Source organism: Rhinolophus hipposideros, assembly GCF_964194185.1.
Source record: "Rhinolophus hipposideros genome assembly, chromosome: 1".
In the NCBI taxonomy this organism is placed as follows: Eukaryota; Metazoa; Chordata; class Mammalia; order Chiroptera; family Rhinolophidae; genus Rhinolophus; species Rhinolophus hipposideros.
This window is the reverse complement of record NC_138047.1, coordinates 109,933,914-109,956,158: the sequence shown is the minus strand read 5'-3', so window position 1 is coordinate 109,956,158 and position 22,245 is coordinate 109,933,914. Positions and strand designations below refer to the sequence as shown.

At 54.4% G+C, this 22,245-nt stretch overlaps 1 protein-coding gene across 4 annotated transcripts in view; it reads right to left on the bottom strand.

Moving 5' to 3' along the window:
- Positions 1-2,083: 2,083 nt before the first annotated feature.
- The window catches only part of ZFYVE28 (zinc finger FYVE-type containing 28), a 70,195-nt gene continuing 50,033 nt past the window's right edge, over positions 2,084-22,245 (bottom strand). For all 4 annotated transcript variants that reach the window (XM_081055473.1, XM_081055474.1, XM_081055472.1 and 1 more), the window contains exons 9-13: positions 9,041-9,159; positions 7,369-7,485; positions 6,441-6,545; positions 3,774-3,877; positions 2,084-3,291 (exon numbers count right to left, since the gene is read on the bottom strand). In XM_081055473.1, the coding sequence (XP_080911599.1) occupies positions 3,160-3,291; positions 3,774-3,877; positions 6,441-6,545; positions 7,369-7,485; positions 9,041-9,159 (577 nt within the window). In that variant the 3' untranslated portion in view covers positions 2,084-3,159. The remainder of the gene's footprint in view (positions 3,292-3,773; positions 3,878-6,440; positions 6,546-7,368; positions 7,486-9,040; positions 9,160-22,245) is intronic.

Here is a 22,245-nt window from a genome sequence, read left to right as displayed (position 1 = left end):
AGCCTGGGCTGCCCTAACCTTTTGGGAGCAAACGAGCACAGCAGCAGAACCAAAGCCTTGCTGGTGTTTAAGTCTTTGATGTGACATTATGTTTGAGCAACTGCTCCATGCTGGTCTGGAATCGTTCCTCCCATCTCAGAGGCAAGAGAGGCTGACAAGTTCGCTGATCCCTGCAAAGGGCCCGGGGCTCTGATTGGAGAACATGTGTGAGGGTGGGCTGGGGGCCTCTGCTGAATGGGAAGGCTGCCTGGAGGAGGTGGCTCTGGGTAGGCCAGGCAGGAAACAGGCACCTCCAGGAAGGCATCGTGGGCACGCTGATCCCCATGGTGTGGGCACTTTGGATCCTGCCTGCCTCTCCTAGCTCCTGGTGCAGAGTCCAGAGAACAGGAGGACCCAGGAATGGCTGGGAAGCTGCCCTCTCCTGGTGCCGTCAGCCACCACCTTAGCCCCGGTGGTCTGAGGTGTCCAGCTCTGACCTGGATCCCTCTGCCCCCGTCCCTGAGCCTTGGGGGGGGGGGTCTATCTTGCCTGTTGTCCTTGCTGGGCAAGGACCATCTGTGGACACTCCACACCCTGCAGGACCTGGACAGAGTGCAGTTGCATTGGGGGCTCTGTCTGGACCTGGAGTGCCCGTCCACAGTGGGGTGACCCCTGCAGGCAGCACTCCAGTTGCCCCCAACACCCTGGCAGCCAGGCCACATTGAGGAGTTGGGAGGGGTGCCCCCTGGTGGCCATTAGGGACTGCAGCAGGGCCCCGGGAGGGAGCCCAGACAGGAGGGGAAAGAGTGGGCCCCCCAACTCTGCCCCTCCCACTAGGCCTGGCGGGGCGTATTGTCCCATCACCTTCATCAGCACCCATGACACTAACAGTCTCTCCTCTTTCATGTGCTTCCTGCTCCAGTATCACACAGCTCCTGCTCAGGGGAGGCCGGCCAGCCTGAGAGCACCTGTGCACTCCATCCCACGAGTGGGGGCAGGCAGCAGGGGGTGTGTAGGGGGCCTCTGGGCTGAACTGAGCCTGCGGTGGGAGGAAGGACCTGTTGGGCTACTCCCTCCCCCCATACCAGTGCCACCTCCCTGAGGCCACCTCTCTGCTCCCAGGTCTCCTGAGCCCCTCCATCTTTGGGGGATCTGCCCCGGGGAGCTGCCGGCTGCATCTGGGTCCTGAGTACTTGTGGGGGCCTAGCAAGGCTTAGGCCTTGCCTGTTGCCAGAAGCTTAGGGGGTTGGAGAGAAGGCTTAGGGGGTTGGAGAGTCCTTCTCCCCAGGACTGAGCATTCAGACGCAAGTTCCTGGCTCCTGGCAGTCCCCCAGCCTTCCTCCAGCGGCCAGATGGGAGTGCCTGAAGCTGGTGGCGCGCCTGTCCCCCGTAGTGGCCTCCAGGTACAGCCAGCGGGCTCCTCAGGGCACAGGGCACCGGGTCTCCGCCTCTCGTGCGACACTCCTAAAACACCACAACCTGGCTGTGCTGCCTAGCCACACCCATGAGCCTCAGTTTTCCCATCTGTGACACAGGGACACTGCTCTCTAGATGGATTGTCGTGAGAAGTAGAGGGGACAGAACTCAGAAGACGGTTACAGACGATGATGATGGTGACGATAGGGAAACAAGATCGAGAAGGCAAACCTGCTCCAGGTCCAAGGCTGGCTTGAAGGGCTGATTCCAAATCAGGAGCCCTTGGCACTCTCCCTGCCACCAACCCCAGGGTCTCCAGGCCCGAGCCCCTGCTGTGGGTGGGCAGCAGGCTATTCCTTCCAGATCATTCCTGAGCAGAGAAACGCTGCCTTAGACTAACCCCTCTGCACCCCCAGGTCCTGGCTCTGCCCGTGGGGTGGGGACAACCTTGTAGAAGGGTAGACTGGCCACAAGTCCCCAGGGGGCAAGCAATGGAGCCCTGGAGCCCTTGCAGGCAGGGATGGGGGTGGTGGCCCCCCTCTCCTGGAGGCTGGTGGGAAGTCCTGCCCTTCTATTATCCTGAAAGTCTAGAAGCCCCCACTTCCCTCGGGACAATGCAGGTTAGCAAGAACACCACACTTCCCTGGAGGAGAAAAAGGCGTCGTGTTCACACAGCAAACAGGGCGTCTGCAGTCCATAAATAGATTTATGGAAATGGTTTCAAATTATAGCGTTTAGAAAATAAAGATAATCTCAATACATAATATTTACTCCATTATATACTCCCCCCGGAAGCCATTTTTATGCATGTGTATTCCACTGTTAAATAGTAATTGGGATTTATCCTATAAAAGAAGCAGTAGGTGTGTCATCTCTCTAAAAATAAAGCTGCAATCATCATTGCAATGTGAAGCCTGAGATTTAAGCCTGAGGAGATATCCGAGCTGGGACCCGGGATATTCGGGGGTCTGAGGAAGTGAGCCAAAGTCCCAGGGGTGCAGAGGGAAGGGATAGTGGCAGCCGAGTGGCCACCCAAAGACCTAGAAACCTCTGCCTGTGGGTCTCTACGCTGCCCCTCCCCACAAGCTGGTGGACGGGGGTGGGCAAGCAACACAGGGGCACACTGCTTGCCCAGAGGACCACTGGGTATAAAGAGATGCATGTTGCTCAGCTGAGGTCCTGAAGGGAGTGGGGAGTGGGTGGTGCCCGGGGATGGGGTGGGTGCTGTGGGTTTGGGGCCCAGGGGAGAGAATGAACGCCCTTTCTTGTTCAGCAAGCGCACGGAAAGCCCCGCAGGGCCCTGAGGCCTGGCCCTTCGCCCGGAGGTGTCCACTATCTGCCCCGGGTTTAGCCCCAGTACTGAGGTTGCCTGGGGCTCAGAACAGGACCCATTTCCCTGTCAAGAGCAAGCGCTGAGCAGGCCTTCTGCGTTGGCCGAGCTTTGGGGCAGCAACTCAGCGGGCCAGTGGACAGGCAGGGGGAGAGCCCCCCATGCCTGGGCAGCCACCTGGCACCCTGCATACGCTCGCTGGCCGAACTTGACCTCCTCTTGGCCCCTGCAGCTGGCCTGGGGTCCCCACAGGTCAGGCGGCCAGCGTGGCTGGGACGGAGGCATTGAAGTTCTGGAAGTCTCCGTGGCAGCAACTCGATGAAATGCAGTGAACCCTCTGGAAGCCAGCACCTGGAAGGAGGGGGCGGGGAGCCTTCCTAGGTGCCTTCCTGGGAGCCCCTTGGGTCCTGGAGGTCTGGCGAGTGCCAGCCCTGTCAGACGCCTGCCTTGTCGCTGTAGAAGGGTGTGACATGGAACACGTAGCAGTGTGTGCACACGCGGACTGGCTTCACCTGCCCGTAGCGGGGCAGTGGGGCAGAGTGGGAGGAGCAGCGTGAACAGAAGATCTGGAAGGAAAGGCGGGGTGGCAGGGCCAGTGAGCTGCGGGCATCCCACAGCCCCCCAGCCTCAGCCTCCCTGACCGTGGCCCCCACAGAACCCCCCAGACCAGGCAGGGCCTTCACAGGCCCTGTGTGGGGCTGAACCTTCAGGAAAACCTGGGTCAGGTTGCAGCCCCAGGAGGCCAGGTTCAAGGAGTGCGTCCTGGCCCCACCCCAGGGCTGCTGCAGGCTCCTGTCCAGCCCCTCTGTTCCGTCCCCATCCCCAGCTCTGAAGCAGCCGGGACTGGGCCAGGCATTGACCAGACTCAGTGGACCAAGCACCCGGAGTCCAGACCTTGTGCCAGCAGGCCTGGGCTAGGGGCCTGTGCACAGACCCCAAAGGCCTTGACAGCCTCGCTGACTTCCAGATCCTGTGCTGTGTCCGTGGGCGGGCCCCCAGGGTGCAACACCCAGGTGGGGACAACCTCCGGTCTCCGCATCCCACCTACCTTCCCGCAGCTGCGGCAGTGGTGTTTCCTGCGGATGACGGTGAAGGGCGCTTTGCACGCGGTACAGAAGCCACAGGCCTCGTCCGGGACCCACTCAGGCGGGTCTGTGACAACGAGAGTGGGGGACATGTCAGGCAAGGGAGCCATTCGGGGGTTCCAGTAGGGGCAGGTGGGCGGGTGAGGGGTCGGAGGTGGTACATGAGCAGGAACCTCTGGTCAGGTGGCCCCAGTGGCCCCGTCCTGCTTGTCTCCACTCCTCTCCTCTCCGCACTCGTCACTGGCTATGGTGGGAAACTGGCAGCATCCCATGGACGGGGGCCTTGCAGCTGCAGCCGGTGCCTCCCCCAGGACTCAGGACGTGGGCAGGTGTATCCACCTAGGTGACCCTCTCCCTGTCAGCACCCACCTGGCAGTGCCCTTGGGCAAAGGTGGGGGCTGAGAAATGAAGACATCGACCTCTGTCAACTCCTCAATCAACGCTCTGTTGGGGTCAGGGGTCCTGGCCCTGCCCACCCGTGCTGTCCTTCACCCCCTGCAGTTCTGAGGTTCTCAGGGAGGAGGGGCTGGGGGCCAGGTAGACACTCTGTCTCCTCTTTTGGAGGCCAAGGCTGGCTGCCTACCCCTCCCTGACTCCTGTGGAGTCCAGCCAGGGGCCAGGGGCCACCTCTTCCTGCAGGTGGGAGGCCCTGGTGAGGTCTGCTCCGGAATTTGGGGGGCGGGTTGGTGTGGGGAGAAGCGCCTTACACATCAAGATGGCCACTTCCCTCCCACCGAGGGGCCCACTGTATACCAGGTCCGAGGTCAGTACCGACGTCGCCTCGGACAGCTCCCTCGGACCACAGAGTGCGCTCAGACGTCCTGTCCACCCTCCGCGACCCCAGGCCTTACCCTGAGCTCCTCCTACTGGAACTGGGCAAGGCCACCCGTCCACTGGAGACCCGAGCTCTCCTTACCTCCTCTCGCCTCCTCCTTACCTGCCATCCTCCCAAGGGTCCTGTCAGCTCACCCCACACCACAGGGGATCATTTCTCACGCCAGCCCCCACCCCGCCCCGTAAAATCCTTGGCTGGTCCCGTGAAGTCCCGGCCAGCACATGTCAGCCCCTGGGCCGCGTCAGGCTGGGGTCTCCAGCTGAGACAGAGGAGTCTAGATTCTCGCCTGAGGACTGTGAGTGTCCATTGGACCGCCTGGGCCTGGCACCCACTTCTCCGTGACGTTCCCGGCCCAGGCCCTGCCATGGGGGCCCTGCCATGGGCTGGCAGCGCAGGGCGTGCACTGGCCACTGCAGACCGCACGGTTCATTACATTCAGTCCCACGAGCAGCGGGCTCTGAGTTCCTGTGACACGCGCTTTATAGCATCGCATCCGATTTTCACAGAAAGGTAAGGAAGCTGAGACGGGGCTCAGGAAGGTGGGGAGCCTGTGCTGCTCCTGACCCCTCACACCCCGCAGCCTGTCACCCCCAGGGGTCGTAGCGAGACAGCACTGACGTGCACGCTGGTGACGAGCACCACACAGGGAGGCCGTGAGCCAGGGACCAGTAGGGGCCACCCCCGTTGGCCAGGCACGGCAGGAGTGGTGTCACCTCTGACCTGTCACTGGGTTGGCTTTAGCCTCCTTCTCGGCTCTGGTCACATGCGATACCCACTCAGGCCTATGTGCTGTCACTCATCTTGGCGCCTCTCCCAGGCCTCCAGCCCCTGCCCCGCAGAGGTGCTGTGAGCGCCCCAGCCTACCCTGAAGCTCCTCCCCACCAAGCCACCAGGTCCCCAGCTGGCCAACTGCCGGGCTAGTGGGGGAGCAGGGGATCCTGGCTGACCGCAGGGCTAGTGGGGGAGCAGGGGTCCTGGCTGACTGCAGGGCTACTGGGGGAGCAGGGGTCCTGGCTGACCGCAGGGCTATTGGGGGAGCAGGGGTCCTGGCTGACCGCAGGGCTAGTGGGGGAGCAGGAGGTCCTGGCTGACCGCAGGGCTAGTGGGGGAGCAGGGGGTCCTGGCTGACCGCAGGGCTAGTGGGGGAGCAGGGGTCCTGGCTGACCGCAGGGCTAGTGGGGGAGCAGGGGTCCTGGCTGACCGCAGGGCTAGTGGGGGAGCAGGGGGTCCTGGCTGACCGCAGGGCTAGTGGGGGAGCAGGGGTCCTGGCTGACCGCAGGGCTAGTGGGGGAGCAGGGATCCTGGCTGACCGCAGGGCTATTAGGGGAGCAGGGTCCCTGGCTGACCGCAGGGCTAGTGGGGGAGCAGGATCCCAGCTCCCACATGACCAGAGTGTGCCTGCATCTCCCTGCAGAGGCTCCTGTGAAGGCTGGGGTCCAGTGTGCACCTGTGCCCCAGGACCAGCTACCACCAGCCCCCCCAAAGGCCTGGACCCTGCAGCTCTTTGCTCCTCAGGCCTCTGGCCCCCAGATTAGGAGACATTAAAACACAGACCGGAGGTTGGCCTGAGGTGGCAGCTAAGGGGGCCTGTGTATCCACCTGGGAGCAGAGGTGAAGATACTAGAAGGGGAGGCTCTCCCCATGGGAAGCCAGATGCCCAGACGGCCCCCAGCTGGAGGCACGCTGTCTTTATGGAGACTGTGGTCGGGGACAGAAAGGAAGTGTCCAGACAGTGTCCCCACTCTCGACTCAGCACTCAGAGAGTGTCATCCCTGGTCCCAGAGCCCGAACCCACCTTCCAAGTCCCCATCTCGGGTCTTGGCTGCAAGTTCGGAGGACGACAGAGTCTCCTGGCACAGGGCACAGTCTTCCAAGGCTGCACTCCGCAGGGTCTGGGTGACTGGAAGAGAAAGGGTGACCCCTGGGGTCCATGCACCACACCTGTCCCTGGTGGGTGCACTGCAGTGCTGCGGGCAGAGGCTCAGCTCCCTAAGCCCACCCAGGACCCACAGCGCCCGGAGTCAGACACTGCAGCCCTTGCCAACTGCCCCCGCGGGTTGCTCCTCCCTGGGGGCCCCCAGTCCTGGGGCCCCTGTACTGTCTGCCTGGTCAGATCCTGTGGACTGTCACCCCTGAGGCCTGGACACGGCGTGAGGGGCCCACCATCCTTGCTTAGTTCATGTCACATGCCTTTTTGAAACTGTGATGTTCCAGAAAGCAGCTCGGCCCAGAATTCCCTGGCCATTGCGGGCAATGAGGCCTGGTGGTTGGGGGACAATGCAGCCAGTTCTGGGAGGCAGAACTGGGTCGGCACACGGGACAGACTGCTCCTGGTCATGCCCTGCTGGGCTGGGGCCAGCCCTGCACGTCCAGACTCCTTGAGTGGAAGCACTGAGATGAGGGGCAGCCCAGCAGAGGCGGGGCAAGCAGGGGTCCGGCCCCTTCCCCACTCTGGGGCCCTGCCACGTCCTTCCAAGGAACAAGGGGCAAGCTTGCTGCCTTATCTGTGCCTGCCCTGAGCACACGCATGTGTGAGCATGTGAGCACACGAGTGTGTGTAAGAGCACGTGTGAGTGTGTGAGAGCACGTGCATGTGAGAGCATGTACGTGTGTGAGCATATACGTAAGTATGTAAGACGTGAGTGTGTGTGTGAGAGCACGTGTGTGAGAGAGGGCACAGGCGTGTGTGAGAGCTGCATAGCCCATCTCGAGCTGGCACTTACCCTTCTTTAACTTTTCCTTGTCGTCCGTTTCTGGCTTGGTGGCCATGACCTCAAAGAGGGTCTTGAGAATACTTCTTAGGTCACTGGCATAGTTGGTCTGCAGCTGGTCAGCCACACCTGGGGGAGGAGGACAAGGGCAGGGTGGGTTAGGTTGGCCAGCTCGGGGACTCGGTGCTGCCAGCTGGTGAAACCTGGCCAGAGCTCATGGTCCAAACCAGCGTGTCCTCAGCTGGGTCAGAGCAAGAAGAGGCCACTCACCCATGGGTGACAATCCTTGGCAGAAGCAAAAGTTCGGGAGTCAGAGAAGGCCAGGAAGGGGGAGAAATCCCGAGCATCCCCACTGTGGTGGGTGGTCATTCTCACCCATACATCTTATCCTTAGGGTCATAGCCACCACCACTAAGCAGTCCTGGGTGCTCACTGAGGGGTGATCCGGGAGCCCCAAACTGTGCCTGCCCCATGGCAGCACCTTTCACCATCATGGCCACTCAGGCACCAGTCGTGCCCCCTCCCCAGGCAAACATTGCTGGCTAAGTAAGGACTTCAGGACCACCACAGGGGTCCCTTGTGGCCTGGGGGCCGAGGGTAGACCCTGCCAGGAGGTGGTGCCCAGCTCCCCACACCAGCCGCCAGCCACTTCCTGGTAGGAAAACCGCTTCCCCCACCCCAGCTGCAGAGGTTCCCTACCTCCCAAAATTAGGTCGACTCCGCCTTCCTTAGTGAAAAGCAATGCTGGCTCCTTAGGGGGTTGGCCAGGCTGCCATTTACAGCAAAGCCGGACTACGGATGCCCTGTGACACATTATATGCTTCTGGAGGGTTCCTCATGCCAGCAGCTGCACTGACCACCCACTAGGCACCATGTTCCTTCACCCTCAAAACCAACCGTGTGGTCCATTCTGGCAGATAAGCGAACTGAAGCTCAGAGACAAGGTCCCCCTGTTGCCACCTGGCCTTGCTCGGGCTGTGCCCGTGGGGCCCTCAGCAGTGCAGAAAGATCCCCTGGGACCACGACCTTGACTGTGCAGTGAGGCCAGTCCACAGGCTTCCCTCACCCCTGCCACTCCTCGGGCACAGAGGAGGCACCAGGCAGGGGGCAGAGCCCAGCTGCCTGACAAGCACCGCTGAGCTCCTCTCCTGGGGGGAAACTTCACACTTTATAGTTTTGAACCATGTGAATGCGTTGGTTATTTAAAACACACAAAACTAAAGGAAAACACTAAAGTGACACCTTTTGTGCTCACTCCCCTCTCTGAATTCCCTGGGAGACAACGAAAGCATCTCCCTCACCTTGCCAACCATCCCAAGAGAGGAAAGGAAACAAAATTAGTCAGAATGTACAATAAAATCTGAACCACGAAATGAGCAGAACCTCCCTGTGTGGGTAACTGAGGGGCCATGGGGAATGGTCCCCCACTCACAGCTGGGGCACCCCGGTGAAGAATTAAGCCCTCCTCTCTGCTGGGCACATGGGCGCATCGTAGGTTTGTGGACGCTGACATGACACAGTGGGAAAGCCCCTGGACAGGACCAGGCACCACCAGCACCTCCACCTCAGCTGGTATGACCAACACCAGCCGACATCAGATGTGGCCGTCCACACCCGGCGCTGGGTGCTCCCCAAAGCACAGCCCGGTGTGTCTGCACGCCCACGCTAGGCCCACATGTGGCACCTGAAATGCAGACAAACAGGCGGTGGATGAGGTCGTGGCTGCCGTGGAACCTGGACCGGATCTTCTCCCTTGTGGCCGCGGGGGCCACCTCCAGCGCGGGCTTGTCCGCCTTGGAGCCACTGCAGAGAGAATCAAACACAGGGTGCTTAGCAGGGCCATGGCAGGGAGCCCAAGAGCCCCGGATCTCTGAGCCGCCCAGGCCCCCACGCCTCGCATTGAGCTGTGCTTCCTGCATTCAGTTTAACATTATGCCCCCACTTCCTCCTGGGAAGGCTCACTGCACCTATTTACAGCCTCTGCAGTGGGTTGAATGGGGCCCCAAGAAAGACATGTCCACCTTAACCCCTGGAAAATGCAAACATGATCTCATTTGGAAAAAGGGTCTTTGCAGCTGTAATCAAGGTAAAGATCTTGAGAAGAAATCATTTGGGATTATCTGGTGGCCCTGATCCAATGACACGTGTCTTTATGGGAGATGGAAGAGGAGACACAGACACACAGACACACAGGGGACAGGAGGAGTTTCAGGAACCTGACGTAGAGACTCGAGTGGTGCAGCCATAAGCCAAGGGACACGTGTGGCCACCAGAAGCTGGCAGAGGCGGGCAGGCTGCTCCCCTTGGGCCTCCAAGGGGGTGCGATCCTGCCAGATTTCCAATTTCTGTCTTCAGACTGTGAGGGAGTAAGTCTCTGCTGCTTAGGCCCGGTTTGGTTTTTGGTGCTCTGTCACTGAGATGCGGTCCTTCTGCGCCACAAGGCACTTCCCTTCTCCACTTCCCAGTGGTGTCGCCTCAGCTTCCTGAGTCTGCCAGCAGGGGTCCCTGGCGGCTCCAAAGGCAGTCACAGTTGTGCCTGCACTAAGTTAGGGCACCCACATTGCCCTGCTCCAGGGGGTGCATGTACTGACCCTCCAACCTTTAAATCCTGTACCTCCTATCTTCTATTTCTGTCCTTTTGTCCCACTTCTGGGAAAATTCCTCCATTTTTTTCTTTCAATTTCACCTTGACATTTTAATTTCTGCTTTCAGGTTTTTAATTTCCTGCTCTTATTATAGTTTTGTGGATGAGAAATATTTTATCTATCTAGAAACATCAGTTATAATTTTTAAAAAGTTGCGTTGGCGGCCTCACGATCTCCATTTTCCCTTTTGTTTGAGGGCAGTTGGTCTCTTTTCAGGCCAGAAGCTTGCCTCAAACACATTTCAGAGGGGGTCACTGAAAGGCCAACTGGGGGGGTGTCCGGTGACTTTGGAAAGATCGTTTGGCTCCACGTGAGTCCCAAAGGACCTGCCCACACTCAGAACTGTCACTGGCATACCCAGAGCTCTGCCCCTGGGCAGCTGCAGCTCAGGGCACAGATGTTCCAGCAAAACCCACCAGCGATGGAAAAGCAACTGTGGTCTGGTCCTGCAGGAGCAGGTCGGCAGAGGTGGCAGCGGGTTGGCGATCCCTTCTCGGTGACAGGATGCTGCTGACACACTGCGTGAATCCCTTTACACACAGTGGGGAGACACGCAGAGCTGCCCAATGCCTGACTTAGGGGTACCTCCTCGAGGTATAAAGCTGTTCAGAAGCACAAAGATGTGAGAATTCAGGCTGGTGACCAGCTCCAGCTGTCACCGCAGAGGGAGGCTGGGCTGGAAAAGGCCCCAGGGCTTCCCGGTTTCCCTCCTCCAGTCAAGTAGAGGGGTGCATGAGTGTGTGTTTTATTGGCACACTCTAGCATAATGATTATTCATTTACGAGTATTTAATATTTCACTGGAACAAGAGGCTGGGGATGGGCCTGGGCGTGCCAGCTGAGGGGACTCGAGGCTCCACTAGGACCCTAAGGATCCACAGCTCTCCCCTCCCAGGTCGCTGGCTTTCTGGAGACAAAGCCCATGACTTTCAGCCTGCAGTAAGGGTAAGGCTGGCAGCCTCCCGCCCTGGGGGCTGAGTAAGGAAAGGGGGTGGGGACTTCACTGTCCAGGGGGTCAACTTCCATTCAGTAACCCCAGTCTCAGTGACAGCTTCACCCAAAAGATCTGAAAGCCAGCACTCAAACAAGTATTCATACAGTAAGTCCTCACTTAACATCACTCACAGGTTCTACGTAAGTGAAGTGACATATAACGAAACCTGTTGTACCACAGATTACTTGATATAAACAAGAGTTAAGTTCCCAAGGCAATGCATCAACGTGATAACAAAACAAAGTTGAATGAAATGACATTATTTGAGGACCTGCTGTATAAGAATGTTCACAGCTGCACTCTCATCGTGGCCAGAAGGTGGACGCAGTCCAAGTGTCACTGATGGGCGGAGGGATAAACAGAATGTGGCCCATCCACACAACGGAATATTATTCAGCCTTAACGAGGAAGGACATTCTGACACACGCTACAACATGGATGAACCCTGAGGACATTCTGCTCAGTGAAATAAGCCAGATACAAAGGACACATACTGTGATCCCACTTATAGGTGGTCCCTAGAGGAGTCAAATCCATAGGGACAGGAAGTAAATGGTGGGGCCAGGGGCTGGGGAGGGGGTGATGGGGAGTGAGTGTTTAATGGGGACAGAGTCTCAGTTTGCGAAGATGAAAACGTTCTGCAGATAGAGAGTGGTAGTGGTTACATAACATTGTGAATGGGCATAATGCCACTGAATTGAAACCTTAAAAAGGCTTAAAATAGTAAATTTTATATTATATGTATTTTACCAAAAAGTAGGGGGGAAAGGTTTAGGGCAAGGGGAGAGCAGAGGAAAAGGAACGGAGGAGGTCTGGGTGGCAAAGAGTCTGGATTGGTTTGACATTAATACAAAAGGTTAAGAGTGAATACATGCTAAAAACCACTGAACTGTACACTTTAAAAGGGTGAACTTTATGGTATATATACTCTATATCAATAAAACTGTTACTTATAAAAAATCAATTATATTAAGACAGTAACAATAAACAAGCTGCAAATGAAATTAACCTTATGTGCAATGGCATCAAAAAGTTAAAATATCTGAAATACATTTAACAAAAAAAAAAGAGTTATATACTGAAAACTACAAAATAACACTGAAATCAACTGAAGGAGACCTAAATAAATGGAAAGACAGGTGTGTTCATGGACTGGAAGACTTACTATTGCTAAGATGGCCAAACTCCCCTAATTGGTCTACAGTTTAATGCAATCTCTATCAAGGTATCAGTTGCCATTTCTTTCCATGCAGAAATTGACAAGCTGATCCTAAAATTCATATGGAAATGCAAGGACCCAGAATAGCCAACAAGATCTTGGAAAAGAAAAACAAAGTGGGAGGATTCACACACGTGATTTGAAACCTAATATGAAACTACAAGTAATTAAGATTGTGGGACTGGCATGGGAGAGATATTACAATGGAACAGGACTGAGAATTCAGAAATCAACCAATACATTTATGGGCAACTGATTTTCAACAAGGGCACCAAGACCATTCAATACAGGAAGAACAGTCTTCAAAAAATGGTGCTGGAACAACTGCATTTCCATATGCGAAAGAATGAAGTGGGGTCCTTACCTAACACCATATGCAAAAATTGACTCAAAATAGATCAAAGGCCTAGAACTAGAACTCTAAAATTCTTAGAAGAAAACATAAATCTCTGTGGCCTTGGATTAGGCAACAGTTTCTTCGATATGACACCAAAAGCACTACAAACAAAGACAAAACACAAACTGAGCTTCATCAGAATTAAAACTTCTGTGCTTCCAAAGACACCATCAAGAAAGTGAAAAGACAACCCACAGAATAGGAGAAGAATTTTACAAATTACGTATCTGTAAGGGTATAGTAAGTAGAACATAGAAAGAATGCTTCCAACTCAACAACAGAACAACAAATAACCCAGCTGAAGAATGGGCAATGGATACGAACAGACATTTTCCCAAAGAAGACAGACAAATGGCCAATAAACATATGAAAAGATGTTCAACATTACTAGTCATTTGAGAAATGCAAATAAATCAAAATGACAACATGATATCCTTTTATATCCATTAGGATGACTACAATCATTTAAAAAAAAAAAGAAAGAAAACAACAAGCGTTGGTGAAGAGGTGGAAAAATTGGAAACTTGGAGGTCCCTGGTGAGGCTCTCACAAGGGGCGGTCATTTGGAAGACAGCTCAGCAGCTCCTTTTACCGTAAGACCTGGGAATTGCACTCTTAAGGTGGACACCCAGGAGAACTGAAACCAGTATTCACAGGAAAGGCGCTCCTCCTCTCTGGGCAGTTGCTGGACAGACAGGGTGGGGATGTGCAGGGGGTTCCCGGGGATGAGTGGGACCCTGTGTGTGTCACCAAGAGCCAGTCTAGGGGGGAGCCAAAGCAGCGGGTGAACTTGACTGAGGACGGTGTCCTGGTCTCCCTGCCACACGACACTCAGCACGTTAAACCCGTTTTCTTGTGTTTGTGTCTCTGTGAAGATGAGAGGAAGTGCACTGCTTCAGGGAAGAGGCTATTCAGACAGGAATTCTCCTGGTCTCGCGGCAGGGAGGAAGATGACCCCTGAGGCTGCTGCCGGAGATGCTGGGCGCCTGCCCTCCTGTCGTCCCTGAGCCGAGCAGGGGTCAGTGCTAACCAAGAACACCCCATTCCAGCTCAAACCCAGCTCCCACCCCAACTGTGGAGTCCCCTGATGTCAGAAGGAACCGGGAGTTGAGCAGGAAGCAGATAGACAGGACCAGGGACTGTGGCCCTGCTCTGGGACTTGAGGGGAATTGGGGACAGGTAGGCTGCAACGCTATAGGCCTGGACTCTGCCAGCCCTATTCTCCTGGAGCTCCCCCAGCAGGGTGGCCACCCCCATGGCCACAGATGTCCATATGTCCCACATGCCAACCGGGGCTAAGGACGTGTACCCTCCCAGAGTGGAGCCAGCTGCATCTGGGAAGCTGGGTTGGATGACCCCAGCATGTCTGTGGGGCTACACTGGGCCAACGGGAGGTTAGCTGCAGGGGCAGATGTTGGGGGGAGAGAGTAAAGAATGTGAGAGACTGGACGTGAGCCCCAGTGGCCTTCCCTCCCCGGATCCCAGGAAGTCCCACAGAGGTCAGCTGCCTTCCAGGCCTGGGCACTGCTTTGTTACCATTTGGATGAGTGTGTTTCCCCAACCAGAGACCCTAAGTCATGTCATTGAGCTTAAGGGACACGGTATGGGGGCTGGGAAGGTGTCACATGCAGAGCACAAGACATGAGGGTAGCTCTGGGGACGGGCCAAGGGGTCCTACAGGGGACGTCCAAAAACTGGGGCCAGATAGATGGGAGGGTCATCCCCAGCTTGGAACTCTGCGCCTGATTCCATATCTCAAAGCAGGGATGGCAATGAAAATGCAGCCATGGATTCAGTGAGGCCGCGGTAAAGCATCCATGGACGTCATCAAAGGCAGCAAGGGGGACCATGTTATGGTGACTTGATGTAGAAGAGACAAGGAGGGTGTCGTGGCAGACACAAGGAACAAATAAGGACAACACAGAGAGCACCTAGAAATCGGGATGTGGGCAGGGATGAGGAGGCCAACCGTGGGGAGTGGTGGGGGTGGGCCCAAGAGATGGGGGAGATCAGGGCGCCCCGAGAGTTCTGGGCAGGGAAACATCGCTGGCTCAGCATGTGTGAGGGGAAGCCAGGAGGACGGAGCAGGGACTAAGGACCATGCAAACAAACTCTTCCACTCATGGAATAAGAAATGGGTAATTGAACAAACCTATATCTAGTAAAGGAATTGAAATTGTAGTTAAAAACCTTCTTTCAAAGGAAACTCCAGGCTCCGACACCTTCACTGGTGAATTCTACCTAACATTTAAGGCAGAAATAATACCAATTCTACACAAACTCTTCTGTACAAATTGAAGAAATGGGAATGCTCCCAAGTCACTGTAGGACCTCAACATGCCTCTCCTCAAATGCCTACACCTGACAAGAACATGCTGAGACAAGAAAACGACTGCCCAACATTCCTCATGAGCAGATGCAAAATTCTCAACAAAATTTTAGCAAATCAAAGCCAGCAATATATAAAAAGGATACTACCTCATGACTAGTGAGGGTCATCCCAGGAATGCAAGGTTGGCTTAACCTCTAAACACCAATCAATGAAATTTATCATATTAACAGAGTACAAAAGAAAAACTATGATCATCCCCAAAAGACACAGAAAAAGTATTTTAGAAAATCCAATACATTCTTGATAAAAACTCAGTAAACTAGGAGTAGAAGAGAACTTCCTGAACCTGCGAAAGGCATCTGTGAAAATCCAACAGCTATCATCACACTTTATGGTAGGTATTGAGTGCTATCCCTCTGAGATCAGGAACAAGGCAAAAATATCCTGTGTCAATGCTTCTGTCCAGTACTACTGGAGGTCCTCACCCATGCAAAAGGCAAGAAAAAGTAGTAAAGGACATCCAATTAGAAAAGAGTACAACTGGCTTTAGTCACAGACGACATGGTCATCTATGTAGGAAATCTTTAAAAAAACCAAGTACCGGGGGTGGCCAGTTAGCTCAGTTGGTTAGAGCGTGATGTTCATAACACCAGGGTCGCCGGTTCAGTCCCCACATGGGCCAGTGTGAGCTGCGCCCTCCACAACTAGATTGAAACAACTACTTGACTTGGAGCTGAGGGGTCCTGGAAAAACCCACTTAAAATAAATTTAAAAACAAACAAACAAACAGAAAAACACCAACTACCATAACTAATAAAGTGAGTTTAGCAAGACTGCAGGAGACAAGATCAACATACAAAAATTATTTCTATTTCTGGGCCGGCCCGGTGGCTCAGGCGGTTGGAGCTCTGTGCTCCTAACTCCGAAGGCTGCCGGTCCAATTCCCACATGGGCCAGTGGGCTCTCAACCACAAGGTTGCCAGTTCAACTCCTCGAGTCCTGCAAAGGATGGTGGGCTCTACCCCCTGCAACTAGAAACGGCAACTGGACCTGGAGCTGAGCTGCGCCCTCCACAACTAAGACTGAAAGGACAACAACTTGACTTGGAAAAAAGTCCTGGAAGTACACACTGTTCCCCAATAAAGTCCTGTTCCCCTTCCCCAATACCTTCCCCAATAAAATCTTAAAAAAAAAAAAAATGGTTCCTTTAAAAAAAAAAAGAACAATTTCATTTCTGTGTATTAGCAATCAACAACTGAAATGTAAATTACACAACTACCATTTATAATTGCATCAAAAATATAAAATGTTTAGGGATAAATATAAAAAAAGATGTGTAAGACTTTTACAGTAAGAACTATAAAACTTTGCTGAGAGTAATTAAAGACCTAAATAAATGAACAGATACAGTATGTTCATGAACTGGAAGACTCAATATTACTAAGGTGTTAATTCTTCCCAAATTGATCTATAGATTCAACAGAATGCCAATAAAATTCTTAGCAGCCTTTTAAATAAACAAACAAACAAACAAATAAACAGAGAATCGGGTTCTAAAATTCATATGTAATACAAAGGACCCAGAATAGCCAAAAGAACTTTGGAAATCTCCAACAAAGCCGAGATTTGCACTACCTGGAGTTATGGCTCATTATAAAACAATCACAATCAAGGCAGTATGATATTGGTGTTAATATAGACAAAAAGATCAATGGAACAGACTAGAGAGTCCAGAAATAAATCCACACGTATATGTTTGACAAAGGTGTAAAGGCAATCCGTGGAGAAAGGATAGTCTTTTTAGGAAATGGTGCTGGAATCGTTGGTTTTCCTTAGCAAAACCAGATACAAGTTACACCGACACCTCACTCCATAAACAAAAACTAACTCAAAAAGGGTCACAGACCTGAATGTCAAACTTAAAAGTATACAACCTCCAGAAGAAAACAGAGGGGAAAAAATCCTTGTGACTTTGAATTCTTAGATAGGACAGCAAACTCACAATCCACAAAAGAAAAACGTTGATAAATTGGGCTTCATCAAAGCTAAGAACTTCTGCTCTTCAAAAGATACTCTCAGAGTGAGAAGACAAGCCCCAGACTGGAGAAAAGATTTGTAAAGTAGATACTTGATAAAGAACTTGTATCCAGAATAAATAAAGAACTCTCCAAAAGGAAACAAACCACCCGAGGGGAAGAAACAGCAAAACGGCTGCCGGCAGCTGAGGACGGGGAGATGCAGACCCAGACCCGGGATAGGACGCTGCTCACACCATCAGAATGGCGAATGCGAGAAGGACCCACCACACGAGTGCTGGCGAGACGCGGTGGAGCTGAGCTCAGACGCGGCCCTGCGTTGCATGCCCATTCATTTCAAAAAAGCTGCTTAAAACATGACTAAGAGCACCAGATGTGTTACCACTGTGCTCACACGCTGCTGCTGACGCGGTGCCTTCCTCTCAGAAAAGGGCCAGCCACCCTTGCCCTCCAAAGCTCTCTGCGATTTCCTGCCCTCGGCCTCCCTTCCGCGCTCCTCCCTGTGCCCTCTGCTCCTGGGGCACCTTGGCCCTGGCTGGCCTGCCACTCCAGCCAGCTCTCCTCCAGGTCTCAATGGATGTCACTACCTGGGGGTAGCCTCCCCAATTGCTCTCACTGAAGGAGCTGCCCCACCCCCAGCCTGGACCCTCCAGCTTATGACACTATCTTATCTTCTTCCTGGCACTGGTGAAGGACGGATGGGAGGGCGGGGCAAGGGATGACGGCACAGGGTGCAGTTGACAATGATGAAGGTGGAGAGTAGCCGGGTATGTGGGGCGGTGAGATGTTGGGGTGCAGTGAGGCTGGAGGGAGAGGCGGAGTCAGGAACCAGGGGCCTTTAAGGCCAGGGCTGGGTGAGACTACGAGGAGGCGAGGCTGAGGGGGCAGGGCCAGCACTGAGCTATCCTGGGCGCGCCGGGCTCAGTGGTCACCCTGCTGTCGTGCTGCCCCTCGGCCAGGCCTTCCCCACCCAGAGCACAGCCAGGCTGGGTGTGTTCTGTCCAGCTCAACACCCAGCTGTGAATTAGCGAGAAAGACTTCAGACACTGGTGGGCCCATCCGGGGAGGGCAGCACCCCTCCCAGGAACCCCAAGTACCTACTGTGTGGGGAGCTCATTGCACCTTATGGGGTTATCACTGCCCCTTGTGGGGTTCCGGGACATCAGTTACTGTGCTCACTGCAGGGTACACGGCCAGTGTCAGCAAGGGGCTCAGGCAAGAACCCAGCCCTGCCCTCAGCGGCCCAGCCGGCTCCTGTCTGGTCCCATCTAGCCCTGTGTCATCTGCAGAGCTCCCTCTGTCACTTATAAACAATTGACTTGATGACAGTCATTAAGCCTAATCTGTTTTTCGAGAGTCTAATTCCAGTTCCTCCTCTGTTTTTACACTGCTCAATCATTCTTGTTTTCCTTCCAGGGCATGCTGTGGTGGGAAGGCTCGGTGCTCCTTGCAGACGATGGAACACCTGCCATGGGGCTGGGTGGCTGCAGCAGCCAGGACTGTGCCACTGCCTGGCCCCACAATGGCTCTGGAGGACACAGCAATGACAGGCACGTCCCTGGGACAGGGCCTGTGGCCCAGGGTCACACAGCTGCCAGAAAGAGGTCAGGGCTGGACCAAGCCCCACTCTGTCACCCCATCCTAGAGTGCCTAGGAGAGCCCAGTACTGGGGTGGGGGCCCAGGCAATGGCTTACTGAGTGGTCACTCAGGCCAGGCACTCACACCCCTTACTTCCAGCTCAGGACCAGCCCCCTGGGTTACCCCCAACAGCCAGCACAGAAGCTATGGTTATTGGTCACATGCTGGAAAGGGAACACGTCCTTCCAGGCCACGGAGGCCAGAGGACAGCAGTATCACTGGGCACTGATGAGGCCCCGTCCAGGGCAGGGGCGGCCCCAGGGCATCGAGCAGCCGACCCGACTCCATCTGCAGGAGGGAAAGGCAGCTCGGTGACATGTGAACAAAGCAGGTCAGAAGTACCAGCCCCACAGCTCTGGGGAGGTTTCCCAGTGATGGAGGACTTACCACTCACCACATGCTGGAGGAAGCTCAGCCCGTGCTGGCTGCACCCTGCCCTTCTCTGAGCTGGGCACCAAGGCTTCCCAGGGCCTCGCCTGGAGGGGCACCAGGGGGATCGGAAACTGTTTCCTCCATAGAGGGAAGAAGGTTGATGGGGCCCAGGGGGAGCCGGCACCATACTCCAGAAACACAGGGTGCTGCCTTTCTGTGGGCACAGCTGCTTGGGGCTGGACCCAGGGTCCCCCAGCAAAGGGCAGAGGAGCCTGGGTGGAACCACCCCAGGGCCACAGTGCAGGGGAAGGTGAGGTATCTGCTGGAGGAGCCAGGCAGGCAAGAAGCAAGTTCAACGAAAAGCTGCAGTGAGAGGCATGGGGCCCTCCAGCAGCAGTCAGCATCAGACAAAATTCCACTGGAATGTTTCAGATGACCCTGTCTAGGGGTCACACCACCAGTGAGGAGTGGAGAACAGTGGAAATTGGGGAAGGAAGCAGTGAAATCCGGTGATGTGATGGGGAGATAAAGTTGAGACTGAAAACAGTAAGATGACAAGAGATATAGCAAGTAAAACCCTGAGTCGCGGTGGTAATGGCTGTGACTAACAATCCTGAGTAACAGTGGTAATGATGCAAGTAACAGTGGCTGAGTAAGACGTGGAATGAGATAAGGAAAGACATACATGGCCTCTAGGCTCCTCCTCTAGACACTGTGTGAATTGTGGACTGTTAGCCCATTTTGCAGAAGACAAAACTGAGGCTCAGGGAGGTTGACGACCAGCCCCAGGTTGATCAGCCAGTCCACAGACGCCCTTCATCCCCTAGGCCCACCCTCCTGCCACTCTTGCACATGCAGAAGAACAACGCCTCCAATGCCACTCCCTCAACAGGCAAGGAAGTGCCATGTGCCAGCAATTCCCCTCAAGATGTCCCCAACGTCAACTCTCTGCCATCATCACACTCTGGAAGGAAGGAGCAGATGGTCAGAGCACACGTCACCTGTTCAGGGCTGAAGCTCAGAATCCTGGATCAAGGACAGCCTTCCCGGATTCCCATCATTCTGTCCAAAACGGCAGCCAGGGGGCCCACTGAGCACATGAGGGGAGAAAGAGGCACCGCCAGCCCCAGTCAACTCTCAAATGCAGCCTTAGAACTGAACATTGCAGAGCAGGCCAGGCTCTCCAGAAGGTGGGACAAGTGGTGCCTTTTCTGAGACACCCCTCCCCCCAAGCCAGAGCTGGTAACCTGCTGGCATCAGTCCCCAAGGCCTCGCTCTCTCTGACAGCTGGAGACTGTCTCAGAAGGCAAGATGGCCAGGCCTTCCGAAAACGGGTGCCTCTCTGACCAAGGGTCAGGGAACACAGAGTCAGAGGTAAAAAGGAAAGCGCCTACTCGAGCAGGAGCTGAGGACGTATTTCCTGCCTGGGCCTGAGGAGGAACGGTGCCCGCACAGTCAGCCAGGGCAGACAGAAAGGCAGGGGCCAGAAGCTGTCTCTGGACTTTTGTATATTTAATTCCTCAAAGGAAAATCAAACGTCTGTCATTCAGAAGACATCGATAAATAAAATCAAACGCAAATAACAGACAGGAAAAGCGACTGCAACAAACGCCATGGGCAGAAGGGGCGTTTTCAAGTAAGTAAGAAAAATGTGAAAACCCAACTGGGAAATAGGTGAAGGAACAAACAGTCGTCACAGAAGAAAAAGGCAGCACAAAGCAGTAAGAAGTACTCAGGGCACCCCAAATCGGAGAAGTGCAAATTACAGGAATAAAGGAGCCCCTTTTTGCTCTCAAGATGGGAAAAACAGCTGGCGCAGTCACAGCCAGGGTGACAGGCCACTGAGGAAAGCAATCTGACAGTAAGTGGCAGAGCTTAAGACTCCACAGCTTTGTTGCAGTGTTTCTACTCCTTAGGATCAATTCTAAAGAAATAATCCATGAGAGAAAGTGACCACAAAACTAATCTAACGTGGAAAAGAAATGGAAATTGGAAAATGTAGGATAAACTAGCACAGGTCCTTATGACAGAGTACAATTCTATGAAAATCATGTTTTCAAAGAGCTTTGAGGAGAAATGATTGTAAAATAATATAATATTTGTTAGAAAAAAACAATAAAACTCATAGGATTTGGGTTGGCTTTTATTTTCTTCCTTTATTCTTATTTATGTTCTTCTAAGTTTTGACAACAAACAGGGACCACATTCATAAGTAGAAACAAGGGAGTCAGTGTGATTTTTTTCGAGAAGGCAGAAAGTTAAGAACACACTTTAGTAAAATGTCCAGGGAAAGGACAAAGATGCACCAGAGATGGACGAGTTCCTGTTTTCTGGACAGTGACCTACTACTCAGCTGGCTTCAAGAATATGGAAGGTTCTGGATGATAAGGTGAGTCTCGACAGGGAACAACAAGCTTTTAAAACATGCTAACTTTCCTCAAAAAGGCTAACCTATGGGCAGCGAGGAGGCAGTAAAAAGAGAAGAGTTGAAGGCCACATGTTCCAGACCTTTCTCCCAGGACTGTACCAAGGACGACGTCCCACCTGGGTGACAACACTGGCAGAACTGACCCGTGGTGCAGCAGCTTGCCGGGAGGGCCTCGGGAAATGCCACAGAGGGGCTTCTCCGGGCTGGGACCCTCGCTCCAGAACCCCCCTCCCGCTGGCCCAGCAGGACCCCCGCAGCCCTGCCCTTCCACCTGGAGGCTCTGGTTGGCTTGAGCAGGAAAGCAGGCTCCAGGAGTCCTTGGGGCAGGCAGACCCTTTGTCACACCTCCACGTGTGTCCTGCGTGGCATGCAGAGGTTTGAGGCTGGTTCTGTCTGCCGCACACATGGCCCCGGGAGCTCTGAGCGCAGCGCCACGCCTGCCATTCCCTCCTCCAGGCGGCACATCACAAGGGTCGCTGAAGCACCTTCCAGACAGGCAGGCCTCACAGCCAAATCAGGACGACAGCTCATCACGCGGCGAGTGACCCTGAGTGCAAACCCAAGGGGCCCAATGAGCCGGCGCTGCAGGCACTTTGAGCTAAGTACGGCAGGTGTCACCCTCTCTGCCTCTCGGTCTCTCCATCTGCCCCGCTCGGGGTGGGGGTTCACCACCTGCCCCCCACTCGAGACAGGCTGCTTTCCTGGTGAAGCCTCACACACACATTTCCTAACTACACCCACCAGACTCCAGGAATCTCGCTGTGTGAATTGCAGTGAGCTTTCTGCCTGTGGCAGGATGAAAGGCAGTGTTTTGTGTCGGTTTTACCA